This window comes from Anopheles coustani, chromosome 2, assembly GCF_943734705.1.
Source record: "Anopheles coustani chromosome 2, idAnoCousDA_361_x.2, whole genome shotgun sequence".
In the NCBI taxonomy this organism is placed as follows: domain Eukaryota; kingdom Metazoa; phylum Arthropoda; class Insecta; order Diptera; family Culicidae; genus Anopheles; species Anopheles coustani.
Window position 1 is genome coordinate 73,926,838 of NC_071289.1, and position 18,498 is coordinate 73,945,335.

The window sequence follows — 18,498 nt, forward strand, 5'->3', positions numbered from 1 at the left end:
CCAAGGAGCCATCTTTTGTTTGTCATTCTTTCAAACAGGAAGAATGGAGACTGTGCCAGTATGAATTGTGTAGTTCCATCACATGTCCACCTCTTGATACAATGTCCCCGTAATCTCAGTGTGTTGCTTTTCGCATCATGCTCCTTCCTCGTAATGCCGCTGTTGTTGCTGCTGCTGATGGTGATGATGGTGCTGCATCTGTTGATGCTGCTGATGTTGAAGGAGATCAAGATCATGCAGCTGTTGCTGCTGCTGCTGATGATGATGCTGATGGTGTTGTTGCTGCTGCTGGTGTTGGCCAAACCGCTGCTGCTGGCGAGGGCGTCGATGCTTTCAACTTCTATCGTTCTCTTGCTTGATGATGTGGTACATTGGATGGTACTGGGGTTGCTGCTGGATCGGCTGCAGCGGCTGCTGATAGATGATGTGATGCTGCTGCGGAATGATGTGATGCTGTATTAGCTGCGGCTGATGGTGCAGGTGATGGTGCTGCTGCTGCTGCTGTTGCTGCTGGTGTATCACCACCATCTGCTGTTGCTGCTGCTGCTGATGGAGCTGCTGATGAGTGTGCGCCAGATGGTGATGGGTGGCATCGTTGATGTGAATGCTGACTGGTGCCGGTGATTGTTGGACTAAATGGTGGGTGAGCTGCTGTTGCTGTTGTTGCTGCTGTTGCTGCTGTTGTTGTTGCTGCTGCTGCTGCTGCTGCTGCGTTGGAGTATTGCTCGTAGGCGTCGAGGACGTCGATAGTGCAGGATTGTAATGTTGCTGGAATATCGGGTGGGGGGAGGGTTTATGGATTCATGTTTCATCATTCACGTTCCGACCAGTTTTATTTGATTTTTTTTTGTTTGTACAGACTAGACTAGCTAAGTATATGGATGTATAGTATATATGGTATATGCGTCGTGGTTTTTGGGACGATGTGGGCTACGGATGATGCGGATAGGTTTCACTGCTGTGCAATCATTAGGGTGTAGTAGGGAGGGTTCGTACATTCCAGATGCAAATGTCTACCGAGCTGAACTATGTTTACCAACCAGTAACCAACCACTTCCGATAAACAACACAAATAATACCCGAGAGGAGGGGATAGAAACGACCAAACTACACGACACCTGACCGAAGCGCCGACACCCGAACTCTTCTAGGTTCAGCGCTTTTTGTTTCACAATTTGCTGAATTAAATTGTATCTTTATATGGCCTTCCAACCCCTACAACTGATATCCATATGTACATGTTCAAATAACTAATTTCGTTAAAGCACATTGAAACAAAAATAGACCACTCGAAGAACGGATCTCTGAATTATTAAATGCAATGTGTTAATAATAATAAAAAAACAAGAAGAAACTAGAACCGACAGCACCTTGGCGAGAACTCAAATTAGCGGTGAACAAATATTTAATTGGGTTATAAAAAGCGAGACGAAAGAAATTTTTCTAACAATTTCCTCGCGATCATGACGACTATCCAGGGATAGAAGATTCAACGGATCAGCTACGGGGTAGGATTATGAAAAAGTCAACAGCTTTATCGATTCCTTGAACGTCCTTTATAATACACATTTTATGGGAAAAGGTAAGTAACAGGGGGACCACCGAAAAATGTATCCACCAGGCAAGCGGGTGTTCCAAATATTACGCGGCCGAAATTGTACGAAACATGAATCGAAGTAAAAGGGTAACGACGTAATGAACAGTTTGACGATAAAATACAAAACCAATATGATGATAATATACAATGTTGTTAAAAATGGTCTTCGCTAATAACGGAAAATGAAATGTACACAACCATGAAGAAGAGAAAATCATATAACGCATTCACTAAAAAAGGGGTCCAAATAACGCTATCGGTATAGGCCCGCCTTTTTGTGCAGTAATGTTGCCGATTTCTTCCAATTACACCACATACTCCCCCCGAATTGGTTAATACTTTCTTTACACTAATTTGTGACTAGTTAGTATAGGCAAATGTAGGAGTAGTATTAGTTACATACTAAATACAATGTACGTCTCCGATAATACTAGATCAATGCTGTAACTCCACTATCTCTCTCCTTCATCCAGTAGAGCATGATGGTTGGGAAGTTTAGGGATTGTTTTCGTCGCTACTCTAATTCTTTCTTGACTCTTTTTCGTTCGATCTAGCTTCCGAGCCTAACACCTCGTTGTGAGTGAGAAATTACTTAGCTACTACTATAGTGGGGACAGTTTGACGAGTCGCTTGATTTGAGATTTTAATAATAACTGTAATTTACCGTGTTCTCTGGACTATGATCGTTTTGCTGAGGTTCTACCTTAAACTCCATCTGGGGACTACCGCCAACATTAGCGCTTGCTCCGCCAGCGCCTCCACCGCCACCGCCACCACCGCCTCCACCACCACCACCACCGCCACCGCCGGTAGCAGCAGCAGCAGCAGCACTTGTCGAACTGCCACCACCGCCGCCGCCCGAGCTGGGCGTATCGTATTTGCCCCGCTTGAACCGGCCATACAGTGAGCTGTACGGTAGGTTGTAGTGGATGGCGGCTTGATTGATCGACATGTGTCCCTGTCTGCATATGGAGGAAGAAGGAAAAACAAACAAAAGGCGAAGGAATTAGTGAACGGGGTTCCAACTGTGGGACGCACGATGGCACTTACTTAACGGACTCTAAGGCTTCCATCATCGCGTCCTCGGACCAGGGTGTGGGGTTCGAGCGTGACAACTCGATGCCCTCGCGCTTGCAACGCCCGTAGAGCGTGCCGGTCGGGATGCCAAACTCGGTGCTGGCCTTCTGCACCGACGTTTGCCCGGCGCGGATCGCCTCCAAGGCACGATCCAGATCCTCCGCCGACCAGGTGGTTGGCGCCGCGTTGAACGGGGCCGCCAGGCGAATGCCCTCTCGGCGCGCGATCTTGTACAGCGTGGAAGACGGTATGCCGAACGCTTTCGAGGCCTTGTTGGCGGAGATCGTACCGGTGCGCAGCGCCTCCAGCGCACTGTTGAGTGAATCTTCGTTCCACGTTTTCGACGGTCCCTCCTTCTTCGGTGTGTCGATGCCGAGCCGGTGGGCTCGCTGCCACAGGGTCGTCGATGGAATACCGTAAGTTGCCGATGCCTGGGAAAATCGAAATGGATTTTATTCAGTTCAATGTTTATCAATTTCAAAGTTAAATTAAGGCTTTACATACCTTCGTCAGACTCATGTTATGTGTACGCAGGGCCTCTAGTGCCGATTCCATATCCTCGGCGGTCCACGTCTTAGGCCCCGTTGGGGTTTTCGCTTCGTTCGGGCTGGTCAGATTGGTGTACTGCATAGACGACCCATCCAAAATACCCGCCTTCGAGTCTTCGCTGGCATCTGATTGATACATATCTACAGTAAAATTTGAAATAGGTAGAAAATGGGACATATTAAGCCAACATATCACAAGCACAAGAAGAAGTTATGATGAAAAACTTACCGCTCATTTGGCTCTGGTTCATAATGCCAGATATTTCCGGCGTCACGACCATGCCATGCATCGACGATTGATCCTGCTCGACCTCCATCGTCTGCTGCTGGTCGGCGGCGTCGGTAATGATTTCCTGTTTCAGGTTCAGTCTCGATTTCATCTCGTCACCACCGCCGGTCCCATTCGGGCCACCACCGTTGCTGTTGCCATTGTTTGGGGTAGGACCGGGCGTAACTGATCCACCGCCACCACCACCACCACCGGCGCCACCGCTACCGGTAACCAGATTCTCCGGATGTTGGCTGGAAGAGGACGACGACACGCTCGAGGCCGGGCTGTGCGTTGTCGGGTGGTGTTGCTGCTGCTGCTGCGGATCAACCATCATGATGTGTTGCTGCTGTTGGGCCGACTGCTGCTGCTGAATGTGGGGTGGCGAGTTTCGCTGGTGATCATTTGGTGGCACCGACGCCCCTGCTGGCTGCGGAGTTTGCCGGTGCTGTTGCTGCTGCTGTTGCTGCTGCTGCTGCTGCTGGAGTAAATGCTGTTGCTGCTGCTGGTGTAGCAGTTGCTGCTGCGCCTGCTGCTGCTGGTGATGCAATTGCTGCTGGTGCTGCTGCTGATGGGCCACGGCCTGATTGTCCAGTTGCACCGAATTGGGAGGATCTAGCGAACGTAACGTTTCGAATTTCACTCGTAAGTCACCATCGTTTGGCACAGAATCTATCCGGAAGTAAGGAATAAACTTGGCGTTAGTTTATTCACCTATTTTCCTTACATTCGTTGTCTGTCGCTTGGGTGGGTGGTTTACTACGGGATTGGTGGCTACCTCTATTTGTGCATCACAACGTCGCGATCGATTACATTTTACACGTGAAAAGAAGCCCATTAATTCTTGAACAATTGAGAGTTCTTTGCTATGGAAAGCAAGCTGTTTGCATTACTACGTTCAACATTGCAATTGCTTTCGATGAATTTAATAAGCAAACACACTCTTAGTCGTAGCATTGCAACGACTTAATCAGTTCATTTAAATCAAAGTAAAACGTGGCCAGAGACCGTAACCAATTTAAACATCATGAAAATCCATATTTATTCAAAAAAGGACATTTATAATTCTGTAGAACTCGAAGAGAAAATACGTTCAAAACAAGCAAAAAATGTAAGAAAAAAGCATCCTTTTGAAAATAATAAAAGTAGCTGTTTGAACTCTATTCGATAAGTTTCTAACTAGAAAATGATTAATTTTTTATTTAATTTTTTTTTAAACCTTATATCTTATACGTCAAACAGAAATAAACTTTCAAGTCTTCAAAAGACAAAACAACAAACTTATATCAAACTCAAATTATTAATTGCACATTAAGATTTTTTAAACCAAATTTTGAAATTAAATAAATTTATTCGTAAAGACCTAATTATTAAAAATTATCTATCTGTTGAGTGTCCCTCAACCTTTCTTTGCGATTGCTTTTGAACTTTAACTTTTAGATTTTATAAGAAAACCCTCAACAACGACCGCCGACGCTATTGCACAAGTCAACGAAAACTACCTTTACTTAAAAGGATGGCGCACGATCGGAAAATGAAGAAAATAAAACAGAAAAATGTTACTAACACTTACTGGACAGATCACGCGTATCGTGACTGCTTGGCGCACAGTTGATGTCCACATGCTCCGTCACCGGGGTCGCGGTCGGGGCGGGCGGCTCGGGTGCAAAATCCAAATAGCCCATCGGTACTACACCCATCACGGAGCCATTCTGGAAGCGCAGTGGAAATGGAGAACAAATTTGGTCAGTGACAAGTGTGGAAGCTGGTGTGTGCGGTAAAATGCACCATGCCAAATCCAAACAAACGCCCTCTTTCACATTCGCCCTCGGCCGATTCGGCCGGTAGCTTTCGGGCTGATCCGGAAAGGGAGGTTTGGTACGCATTGTTTTTTTTTTTTGGTTTTGGCACATATTTCGGGGGTCAGGCGTTTGATATTTTACTCACTATTCCAACGCCCATTCCTAGGCTGGCCATTTTGCCTCCAATTTGCTGAGATGACGGTGGGTGATGATGATGATGGTGCTGCGGATGCGTTTGGTGGTGGTGGTGCTGTTGCTGCTGTAGGTGGTAAAGCTTATCCTTTGTCGCGGAGCTGGCCGACGGCCCGGTCGTGGTCAAATCGTGCGTTTCTACCACTACGACCGAGGACGGCGATCCATCGTCCTCGTCTCCGGCAAGATGATGCAGATGGTGGTGCGGATGATGCGGATGGTGCAGGTGCGGGTGGTGATGGTGCAGGCTGTGGTGCTGCTGCTGGGAAGGGTGGTAATGGCTACGGCCACCGCCGCCTCCTCCTCCTCCTCCTCCTCCTCCTCCTCCTCCTCCTCCTCCTCCTCCGCCGCCTCCGACTACTGTTCCTCCGGCCGACGATCGTTCTTTGGCGCCCTTGCCGTTTTCACTGTAGCCCGTCGACTGGGAGGAAGAAGACGAGCCGCTGGTGTTGGTGTTGTTGCCGTGTGGGCCTGCACCTCCCGAGCCGGTACGACCCCCGCCGCCGGTAGACGCCGATCCCGCCGAACCGGACGAGGGTGGGGGCGGTGGCGGTGGCTGCTGGTGGTGGTGGTGCTGATGCCGGTTGTCCGGGGGCGATCGCGATCGGTACGGCTTGTAGCGCTTGACCGCGGGTGAGTAGTCCTGCTCGTACTGCGGTTCGCCCACCTCGCAAAGGCCTTTGATTTTCAGCTGCTCCGCCGTCCGTAGTAAACTCTGTGGAACAGACGATGGAAGAATAACACAGCATTAGTTGTCAAAGTCCATCAAAGACACTCTTTCTATTTATTACATATTCATTTGTTGATAGAAGCACACGCAAATAAATATAGAGCTTGGGGGGTCTCTTCGATAATAAATAGTTTGTGTTCTCTCAATCCGAAAATTTCTTCTCGCCCTTGGACTCAAACGTAAAATCCAAAAACTAGTTCAGTGTATTTTTCATTTCACAGTACTTTTGCCAGTGAAAAAATAGTAACAATAACTAGGGCTAGTACACATTTTTTATAAATTTATCTTCACTTTGGTGTTAGTTTGGTTTTAGTTTTCGAAACGATTTGCAGCTCAGCATAATATAAAATGCCGTCCACGCATAAATTATTTATGCAATTAGTAGAACGATGTTTTCCAACAGATGGTTTGGCAAAGAACTAACTGTAGGACTTAATGATATTTATAGATTTAAAAAATAAACCAAATCCACAAACAATTTACACAGCTAAATTTCCGACAAGGATAGGAGCAGCGAAAACAACCTCTGAATTACAGGAGTAGAAAACAACAACAGAAGCAGAAAAGCAGCACTAGAGAGCAACGTGAACACAACAAAGCAAATCTCTCCATTTGTTTATAGTCCATAGTTTCTTGTTGCTGCTGTTGCTGTTTTTTTGTTTGCTTTTCCCTATCTCTTTCCCTTCACACCAGATGTGACCTTGTCCGCCGGTAACCTTAAACACTCAATATTTACACACACGCGCTTCCTTCCGCGGATCAAACCCAAAACCAGACCAGGGAGGACTGGGGATGGTGAACCAAGGGGAACGGGGAAAAGATTGTAGTAAACAAAAAAAAGGCAAACGAACGCATGAAGAACGCACCCAACATGAAGGAAGAATGGAAAGCGATGGTGGATTGGTGTGGGGGAAGCAAAACGATAACTGTGTGCATACACAACAAGGAAACAGAAACACAACATACTCCACCACACGTGCTTTGCACTTCGTTCACGCGGTCTTTTCTCCGCACACATCTTCTCTCTCTCCTACTCTCTCGGTGGTTTGGTTTAACAACATTTATGCCCCATATTATGGTTTTTTTTTTCTACGCTATTCATTTTCATCTTCATTTCCAAACGCGACGCTATCGAGAGGCGCGTCCTTGCCGTTTCCTCTCGCCACGCCAACTTCCCCCCCTCATCCTCCCCTTCACTCTTCGTCAACACGTTAGCCCCTATCCCCGTTTTCTCCTCCATCATCGCAATCTTTCCCATTTCTCTTTCTAAACACGACCCCTTGGATTCCCATTTCTCCCCCCGGTGTCGACGACCCTGCGCAAAAGGCAAAGCGCCACCAACAACAAGCCCCCGCCGCCGCTTCCTGCTGCTCTCCTCCACTTAACCACCACCACACCACTTGTGTATTTTATATTTATTTCTTGCCACTTTTATCGGTCGCCACCTATTGCCTCGGTTTTGTTTTGATTCTTCCCGCTTCATACACATATCTCGCTGAGTCGGGTGGTGATGGAGTCTGGGGCTTTTTTTTATTTTTCGTAGAACGGTTTGTTGCCATCGTCTGCACATTGCACTGCTGGCCCGGGATGGCCATGATGATGGTGTCGTCCGTGGAAGTAATCTCCTGGGTTATGCTGTACCGTCCGTCGGTCCGTTTCTCGGTAGGCTTTCTCTCACTACACGGCGTTCCGACATGTTGAAACGACGACGTATCGGCATTAGGGGTGTGTTTTAATGCTTTTCCTAACCACTTTGCAACACCAGGTGTGGGTGTTTTCCGTTCTTTCGTCTTTTCAATTGTTGCCCGATTGTTATCGTTTAGGTAACTAAAAATGCCTTATTTATATTACAAGCCAAAAGAGCTTCTTGATTTCTGTTTAAATTTAATTTTTTTTATTAAATTTGGTCCCACATCATGCACATAAGCCTTCGCTTTCCCCTTGATTCACAGAATCTCCACAACAAGTAAGTAACCGAAATACATTCCCTATTGAACCAAACACAGCCAATGACCGGGAATCAGATCAGTCGACGTTTGAGCCCGAAATTCCGAGCGCAAAATTGCTCCCTGATAATTGGCTCCATTCGCCCGACAGTGTTTTGACAGGCGGTGGTGGCCTGGACGGGATGCTGCCAGCATCGGAACGCGCGCGTATCGTACGACCCGGCTGATAATCCAACGGTTTTTCGTGGTGAAATGGCACACTGATAGTGTCACATCCGTCGTGATGCACATTATATTTGTGTTTTGTTTGCTTGTTTGCTCTCAGTCCGGTGCGCAATTTTTTGTTTGATTCGATTAAGCTTTCCCCGAAAACAAAATCGAATCATCACAGCAAACAATTCTGCAAGTTTCATGTATTGCCTATGTTCGTTCGTTCGAATCCATCGTAATGTGTTCATAAAATGCTTATCAAAACTGCAAATGTTCCTTTTGGAATTTCAAATTGCACCAATTTGCAGGTTGTTTTTTTTTGGCGATTTTTAGGTAAGCAAAGAATTCAACACACACTGGCGAATAAACATCACATTTTACTTTAACAGTAAACGCCAAAATATAGTAACAAAAATATAGTGTCCAGATGAACAACTAATTTCTAAGTTGGGAATTCTGTCTAATTTGTATCGAACATTCAACTTTCTATTGCATAACACCATAACTATTGAATTTGTGTCCCGAATAGAAAAATCGAATTATTTTATTGATTCCAGATTCCAATGCAATCGCCGATAATCAATACCAATAATCAATTGGAGTTTCTTGCCCACAGCACGTCCAACAACAACACAAAACAAATCATGCTACACACCATACAAATATAAACACTACATTTCCCCAGCAAATACAATAAAACCAAAGTACGTGGCCCCAAATTGTTGGAATAGAAGGAGATCCTTCGAAGATATCCGTGGCTTCGCGATCGGTTTTTTACATACCCCAAAAAAAAACTTAAACAACCACCCAAGAACCCACACACAACACACAACACACAACTCCCCACTAACTAGTGGTTGGCCCAGAAAACGTCTTCGAAATGCGCGACCAAATCGAATAACGACAGACAAGAAACGACGACGGCGACGACGGCGACCATCACACCAGCCCATAACCGACGGAAGTCGCAAGCTATGCTGAACATAAGAAAAGCTTCAATCGAAGAAACAGAAACCACTACAGATGCACCAGAGGAGTTGAGACGCACCACACACCTCCTTCCAAGGAGGGCAAGGAAAAAAAGCCGCACGGGGATGAACGAAAAAAAAAACCCACACACAGCACCACACTTGATGTATGTCCGTCCAGAGCGCGTCCATCCAACTTGTTAGTGTGCGCAGAACCTTCATGTGTGGAGGATATCTCGTAGACGCTGCTGCGTGCGTATAGGATAGGAGTTTTTATTCCTCTCATTCACACTTCCTCCTCCTTCCTCCATACCCTAATACACTCTTCCTTCGAACAACTACTTGCCATTCGCATCTTGCGAAACAGGGGTCGGCAACTTCGCAAGGACGTTATGAAATCAGCACAGTACAACAGCCCCTTTCTTATCAAAACAACAAGAGGGTGATGAACGCACCATTGAAAAATTGTATTTTAATTACAAAAATAATTACAGGCACAGATTTGGGACAACAGCCAAAACGATTTGGAAATACATTGTAAATTATAATGCCCATACTCGCATATGAGTCCCATTTGCAAAATCACCATTTTGAGAAAATAACGATTGAACATTTTACATTAGATATTGTTTTGCTGTTATTAGTGATACAAAATTCATGATTCGTTGATCACAACTATTGGATTGTAACATAAGCATTTCGCTGAGAATGACATTTTATATAAAATACACGTTTTTAATATTAAAATGGTGAAAATAAACTAGATGAGACCCGATATGCTGGTACTTTTGAAGGCGAAAGCAAAAGTATTCGCATATCAGTCTATCCCATCCTATAGCATACTTTGTTTACCTTGCACTAAATGGCAACTTTCAGATTTTTTTTGGAAAACAAATTGAAAATGAACATTAGTGATGAGGCTAACTCAAAAGTGATGAAAAGTCAAATGGGACTGATATGCGAGTATGGGCAGCATAAACAACACTAAAAATCTCCTAAAAAATTAATTGGACCCAAGTTTAATTACAACCTAATAGCATAGCAAAAAGGAAAAATTCATCCACGCCGAAGGAAATCTGTCATCGCCATTTGCCCACCCCTGGAGAAGCATCTTGCTGCCGCAAATAAGAAAAGTGTATCATCAAGTGTATGGGAGAGGGGAAAAAAGTTAGCCAACCTTAGAGTAAGAGCAGGACGGCGCCGAACGAGCAAAAATAAAAATATATACCGGGTCTATAAGAGGACATGGACGGGGTGTGTGTGTAAGCGGCAAGGAACAAGAAAAATTCCTTGCAAAAAGCGGCAAAGTTTGATGAAGCGCGTACACTTCATCCCAGTCTCAGTAGGGGTATGTGTATGTGTGTGTTTATGCTTCAAGTTGGTTGCCTTCTGTTCTTCTTCCTGCGTTTTCCCCGTTAATTTTCCCAGCGCTAATTCCGATGCACAGAATCTCGCCAGATCGCTACGAGCCAGCACTCGTTTCAGCGGGCCTCCGCCCCCGTCCCTCTCCTTGCAAGCCGGGAGATTTCCACGTCCGAATCACGGCTCGCCTGCTAGGATTGTTCTCATGATGATGGTACGCGTAATCTCCCACTCCTGGCACACACCTCTTGGGAAATAGTGGCCGCACTTGTGGTAACGACGAAAGGCAAGGGGAATCCACCAAAAAGGATGCTCCTTGCGATTCGCAGGGTTGAGAAGACGAAAGCCGCGCGCGTCTGTGGACAAAAAAAGTGAGACAATTTTTTCCTCCCCTTCCATACTCCTTTTGCCCACATCCGTAGGGATACGGGATACACACACGCACACACATAAGGACCCGATCGACTCGCTCTCTTTCGCACCACGGTTTAAAAAAAACGGTTCCACACGACGACGGCAATAACACATAGCAAGCAAGCAAGCGCCGATTTCTGCTGACGTCCTTCTGCATTCACAATCCGCCCTTTCTCCTTCCCTATCACTCCTCCTTCAGAGGTGGTCTCTTGCTTTCTCACCGACTACTTGATGTTCATCACAGATTTTTTTTCTCTTCATCTTAAAAACGCTCCGCTGCATACATACACCGCAAGCACCATCCACCCCCCTCCACCTTCCCCGGACCCACACACATACACAGACACACCCCGCACAGGCTGAAGGAAGCAAGGACCAATTTTCCATCGAAGGAGACGAGAGGAGCATGACGGGAAAAAAAGAAAAAAAAAAAGAAAAAAAATCTTTCCTTTCATGCCCCGCCGCGCCACTTACACTCGAACTGGATTATTCTTTCTTTTTTTTCCCCTCTTTCCCCGCTGCATGCTTCCTCCATACGAACCACAAACGTCGACGACATTTCGCCGTCCTGCCTGCCTGCGGCTACCTGACCTGCTAGCGTCGCAACCCCCGCTGGGTTCGTCCTACCCCTTAACCTCGACCGGCGGGACACTCTACCTCTCGCTGTGCTCCTTTTGCCTTATCCTTTCCTGTTACCGCTCACACATTCAAACGAACACAGCACTAGCTCTCTCTCTCTTTCTCGCTCTCTTTTCCCGTTTGGGATTTCGATTTTTTATTCGCGCCTTTCTCGTGTGTCTTTCGGAGAAGGAAAAGATTCGCGGGAGGGAAAAAAATCCTCGACCTCTTCACTTCCCAGCTCTACTGCATAACCCCCCTGGGCCCAACCCGACCAAAGCGGACACACAATTTTCTTCCACGAAGGAGGAAGAAAAAAACGATCCAGTCGTGCTCGTGGTGTATTGATTAGTGCCACCCCTTAATTTTTATTTCAACTTTTCTTTACATAACTCCCCCCCCCCCCCCCCCTCCTCTCTGCCCCAACCAGCTGCACAAACGCGTCCTAGCCATTTGCACTTCAACGTGTTTTTTAATGTTTTGCCACCCGCAAGACGGGAAGGGACACAGGGAGTGCGAAAGGGAGAAGCCCACTATGTACCTAAGGACCACCGTAACTGTGCGCCAGCCACCGGTTTCCACCAACAACAAGGCAGGGAAAATGGAGGTCGTCGATGAGGAGGGAAAAAAGGAGACTTAAGCAACAACAAAAACAGTCAAGGGAAATAAAAACCTGCTCCAGAAAGTGAGTGGAGCACGGTGACAAACAGCAGAAAAAACCCAACCAACGGCACACGAATCAACCAATCCAAGAAACCCTGTGGCACACCAAAAAGGATATACACATAACGCCCGTGCGCCCACCTTCCCCCACCCACCGACACGTAACGGCTTGGTATACGTAACTGGTGTGCACGTAACGGGAGTAACGTTCAAGAGTAACGGGAATGACAGATCGGTGGTTTAACTTGATTTTCGTTTCAATTTTCACATTTATTATATTGTGCTTTTCCTACGATCTTTCGTGGGATCTTTGCTCCATGCGGACGGTTTATTCGATCGCTCGCATTTAAACACGATGCTGCAAAAGTATATGCAAAAGTATAAATGTTTCAGAATGACTGAAAAATGTTGATTTGACCGAATTTCTACCAATAATAAATTTCATAAAAATGGAGTACAACACTGAAACGGCACGCCTTCGAATATCGGGACAGAGGTTGATAAAACAATTTCTGATAACTGTACTTTAAAAGTATCTGTTTCTAAATTGAATATCTTTCGAACTTACGCTTCAGCGCTATGTTTCATACCACATCAATAAACAAATTAGCGATATGCGATACAATGGCCTTGACCATGGGCGGCGGGGTGCATTGTTTGGTACGGTTCCTCTCGCATTCGAGGAAATCATTTCGTTTGCTTTGAACCTTGTTCGGGCTGTCCATGAAAAGAATTGTAGAATTGGACCTAGCCAGCAATTCACTGGGCAACGTATTCCACACATTTTCTACTACAGACAGGTGCAGCTGTGGTGTTAGGATTCACCATTGTTGATTGCACTTCGAATTGCGTTCGAATTAAATTGAATTAATTACTCATCATTCTTGTCAAAACTTGGATAATGATAATGCGTAAACGGTGAGACACAAAACGAAAAAAAGTTTGCCAACTTAAACTGCTTGATGTGCGTTGGGCACAGGGGTGCGTTGGGTTAAGGCGAATAATTTTTGCATATCGCCGGAAGTGGACGTGCCTCTTCTACCCAATCTACATTCCACGCCCCGTTATGCTTCCCTCTCCAGTAGCACCAAACCTTTGCATTGCTGGGCGCCAACGCTATTTGATGCGCATTTAAATACAAAAGCCATCCACCACAAGGCACTCACATCCGGCGGCAAGACACGAACCAGGGACCGGATGTAGTAAAAATGAAGTTAGCTTGTACAACCATCGCTGCCCAGACCGCCGCCAGACCCCAAACTCCACACCGACAGAGGGAGCCATTGTTGGGTGATCACTGCAAGGAAACACGCAGTTAAAAAGCAGTATAGGAGTCCCGTGTGCAGGGATAAAACAAAAAAAAAGGCAGAAAAAACCTGTTTTTGTCGATTTTCTTCACCACTCCACGATTTTCAATTTGTTCGTCCAAAAATCTTACAGCGTCCAGCGTCTTACAGCAGCACAAAAGGGACACAAGGAACCAGCATCAATGCATATACCCTCCCGCTCACTCCCAACCTGGCCAATCCAAGAACCGAAATAAGAACAGACTGCAGCCAGTGGGAAGAAAATCAGGTAAAGGTTATATCGAGTCGTGAGAAAGTGGACATGTACAGTTCCCCAAAAAAATAAATGAACACATTTGCTCTTGGGGCACGCACACAACAATCGGTGAAAAGAATGTTCGGGTAAGGAAGATGTTTCGGAACATGATTAAAAAAAAAACAAAGAAAATATACTACTATTTACTGAACCATCCTAGACGAAGAAGGTTATATAAGTTCAAACAAAAAACAAACTCATACTTAATAGAATTGTTTTTGATTCATGGAGAAATATTTAGCATCGAATATAAATTGGACGAAGCCAGCTACAAGATGACTAACCACTTCGTTTCGACACATAAAAGGACAAATCTAGTTGTCCTTGAAGGCAATGTGAAGGCAGCTTTCTTTCCGATATTTCTATTTTGCGTAAAACGCAAATGATCTTTCGGTTCAAACTAACAAATTCATGGGAAATTAATATCGAAAAGCTTCACCAAAAACTCAAAATTTCGACTGGCCATCCATTAAAATGAAACCAAAACTACCACCACCATTACACCACGCTACGGCGCTCTGTCATCAAAGATGCCAATGGTCCATCGTCATTCCTACGAGAAGGAGCTGCATTTTGTTCTTCCCACACCGAAATGGTCACTCCTTTCGATGGTTCAAACTTCTAGCGGCACATACACGCACACGCGCGAATGGACGCGCCCGCGGGCAGCATACTCTTAAGAATCCACAAGAAACTGACCACCGTCGATCGCGGGGCAGAGAGATCGCGGACCGTTTCCTTACGCACACTACGATTGGCGGAAGCGAAGCGTTCCCAGTGCTGTGTGGGAAGCGATGCTGCTGGTTGGGGGGGAGGGGTGCAGAGGGAAGATCAGCCGACGATCGGACGGAAACGGACGAACGCGTACCAAAGCACACACAAATCAAAGCGCAGCACATACATTTTTTTTTGGTGGACATTCTTAACATTACGCCTACACATCTTACGAAACTAAAAGATGAAGTGGCATTCTTTAGTCCGGCGCAATCCGTCGTATGCGTGGCATTTTCCCTTCCAGCAAACAACTTTTGAATGAAAACGTTTCTAGTTTCCTTTTCGTCGAATATTCTATACAAATCAACTTCGAGTCGTTCCAGTTTTTGAATTTCACCACAAAAGAAACAAAGCCACTGACAGGGTGCGTTCACAAGCATCATAAAGGAGAAGAGTCCAGTCTTCACAGATACTATCGGGACGGGTAGATCCTGTTTTCATCTCGATCGTACACACAAACACAAAAACAGCACGAAGGACATGTTCACACCGCGTTTACTTCTACCATGAGGGTATAAGATGTCCTTCTCGAAGCACTGTCTGCCCGACAGAAATCCTGCTATTTCGGATTTTGATGGGATGCCTGCTGCGATGGAAAAACACGTACACCTGCTGCTTCGCCTTGAAGGGCGGGTGTGCGTTGTAGTGCAGGACTGTGTTTGATCGACTTGACACTGGTCCTTACTGCGTAAATACTCCTCGCACTGTGGTGCATCGTGGACGATCTTCATGTATCGATTTTGAAAATCATGCACTAGCACTCTTATGTTACAACACACGAACAGGAATGATTTACGACACACTTTTTTTTATACATTCGAATTTTTAATTGTACCATGAAAAAAAGTTTTGAACTAATATTATATTATGAAAGGAAATTTCAACAGTTTTCTACACTGTCCAGGAAATAAATTGAACACTCTTGCATCGTTCCCAAATCGATCGATGCGCTAACCTTGATCGCTTTCCCCCACAATTGACACTTTCTCGCTTTCTTTTCAACCACCGAGCAACTCCACATACGAACAATCTTCCGACTAACGCAAACCGTTCGCGAAGAAGTACAGAGTGCGATTCACCAAAAATTTAATTTCAAACCAAAATAAAACAAAGTGACGGATGCCGCCGGGAACCGAGAAAACCCGCTAAATGGTCGTTCGGAAAAAAATCGATTTTAAAAGCGTGACTAGAGAGAGTTTGATCGACTTTTCCCCGTAACGGATAGTGATGGAATTTGTTGCATTGTGCACCCCAGTACGCTACCAGTTCCGTTAAAATAAAACACATACACAATAAACACCTCCTTTTTTGGAAAGTGCGCATCATAAGAAACGCCGGCAGAATGACTGAAACCTGCTGATGCGCACTTTGTCCAGCGACGAATAAATCATATCATTTTCCCGACATAACTGCATCACTCTTGTCGTTTCCTTGCAACGGGATCGTCCATATTTTAACTTTTTTTTTCATACACACACGTACACGAACATCAACTGTGAAATTTTTCCGTTTCTTCGCTGAGCCACCCGTGGGTGGGTGATCTCGAACGATAGCACATTTTTAAATTTATTTTTGAGGAAACAATCCACGATCGTTCCACTCCAACGCGGTTACTGTAAACTACACTTAGCCGGCTTTGCTTTGGCTGCTTACCGTTTGAACGACGAGTTGTCGATTTCTTAACCCAGCGTTTGAGATCTAGTTTGCAGCGACGGGTTCGCTGGTTCCTCACAGGTAGGTGCAGCAACAACAAATCGCCAGGACGAGCGTAATCACGAAAAATAATCTAAGCTCTCGTCCACCTTGACTGCTTGGTTAAGCCTTTTTTTCTTGATTTTCTTCTCTTTTTCGATGCGATATCCTTTTCTCTGCTACCCGCCACTTAAAGGGTGGGGATGGGGTGTGGGTAGGCTGCTTACCGAGCCCGGTAAGTAAAAACGCACTCCGGGTACAGCACACGGGCCAAAAACTGCGGCGCACACGCGTCCAACGGTCAAAGTGACTGACTTCACTACCCGACCGAACCGAAGGGCCACAACCGAAAAACTAAACTGAAGCCCCGAAAAAAATCCACCTATTCTCTCACCGTCCGATCTACACGGGCGCTATGCGCTGCAGCACGTACACATTCACGCGGACACCGCCGCGCACACCAGGCTATGTCAAAGGCGTTCAAGCTTGCAGCGGGAGGAGAGGCAGCACTTCACACCGGCACTGCTGCAGCACATGTTTTACGAGCGGGCTAGCGGCTGGGGGCGGGTGGGTTTGCCACATGGTGGTGGGGAGCAGGAGCGCGAGAGGATAAATAAAAAGTTTCCTCTGAGAGGAGCAGCGGCGCGAGGAGAAAAAAAAATCCGTCAGGAAAAAATTCGCCACATAAACACGCACACAGACGCATCCATGGGATGGATTTTTTTTCGCTCTGGGAGGAGGATGGAGCACATTTTTATATTCACCTCGCGTGCCGTCTCGTTTGCGCACGCGGTTTACAGAGCCGTGCAGTGGAGAGAAAAAGAAGACGAAAAAAAAATACAAAGCGTTTCCCTATCTCAACCCACCGCAAACGTTCGAATGCGTTCGTGTGGAGGTATCTCTCGGCGCGCGAGACGTACGCGAAAGCAGTACAGCAAACCGCATGAAACTACTCGCGTGGGAGCGGGATGGGTAGCAAGAAGTTAAAAATGTAACCCACACACCCATGAAGGCCGCATTCATGTACACTTGTGCCAACCTAACCTGCCTTTCGGGCACGTCCAAATACCGCTGCTCCTTTCTGCCCTACCGTTCCCTCCCGCGCGCGAGGGGTGTGAGGTGTGTATCAAAGCGCTGCCGCACACACAGCCACCCGACCCGAGGCACTTGCTCTGCCCGCATCCTTCCGCCGTACCGTCAACACGCACAACGCACGGGCTGGCAATAGAACAATCCATCACATTCACATCCCCTCTCTCACCGCTCGGCCACCACCAACACACAGCAGCGATTTTTTTCCGCTTCCCGTCCTTTCCCGTTTTTTTCTCATCCTCACGAACACACAGGGGAAGTTTTTTTTTTTCGCTCGCGGGGAGCATAATTTTCCCTTCATTTTTGTAGTCCCATATCGAAGAACCTATGCTCGGGCACGTATGCATACACACACACGCGCGCGCGCCCATTCGAAGTGTCCCGACGGTCGCGACGCCTGGTGAAGGCGTCCTGCGGATTTCGCCTGTGTAAATGGTGGTATTCGCGACGGCTCGCTCGCATATCAAAAAAATGGAAGGAAGACAGAAAAAAGTCCTACAAACACTCGCATTCCCGCACATGACGCGACATATGACGTCGAAACCCGCGGAACGCACACACCTACACATATGCTCATGCAGGGCTGCAAGCGACGGCTGCTTGGATGACACCACAACGCTTCACGAGCGATTTCTCGAGCAGCGGAAAAGAATTAACCACACAAATCCTGCGCCACGCAAGCACAACAATGTTTGTTCTTCAAATTCGGAAAACAAATCGTTGATGATGAAAAACAAAATTGGTGCAGGTTGTGAAAGACATGCCTTCTTTCATTTGCTTTTTTAGAGTTGGCTATTTATCGCATTTCAACGGAAATAATAAAAACCTACTGAAGCGCCACTTCGTGCGAAAAAGAGGGAAATATGCTAAACGATGCAATCTTGTATGCACATGTTGCACAGGCCACCGGGGGTCAACCCGCCTGTTGTGGTTTGTTATCAGC

General features: G+C 46.3%; 1 protein-coding gene across 1 annotated transcript in view; it reads right to left on the reverse strand.

Moving 5' to 3' along the window:
• Positions 1-323: 323 nt before the first annotated feature.
• Positions 324-18,498, reverse strand: part of LOC131266964 (protein bric-a-brac 1-like) — a 60,317-nt gene continuing 42,142 nt past the window's right edge. Inside the window, exons 3-9 of the mRNA XM_058269671.1 lie at positions 5,438-6,199; positions 5,058-5,202; positions 3,452-4,162; positions 3,179-3,363; positions 2,648-3,105; positions 2,262-2,559; positions 324-768 (exon numbers count right to left, since the gene is read on the reverse strand). Coding sequence (XP_058125654.1) covers positions 334-768; positions 2,262-2,559; positions 2,648-3,105; positions 3,179-3,363; positions 3,452-4,162; positions 5,058-5,202; positions 5,438-6,199 — 2,994 coding nt within the window. The 3' untranslated portion in view covers positions 324-333. The remainder of the gene's footprint in view (positions 769-2,261; positions 2,560-2,647; positions 3,106-3,178; positions 3,364-3,451; positions 4,163-5,057; positions 5,203-5,437; positions 6,200-18,498) is intronic.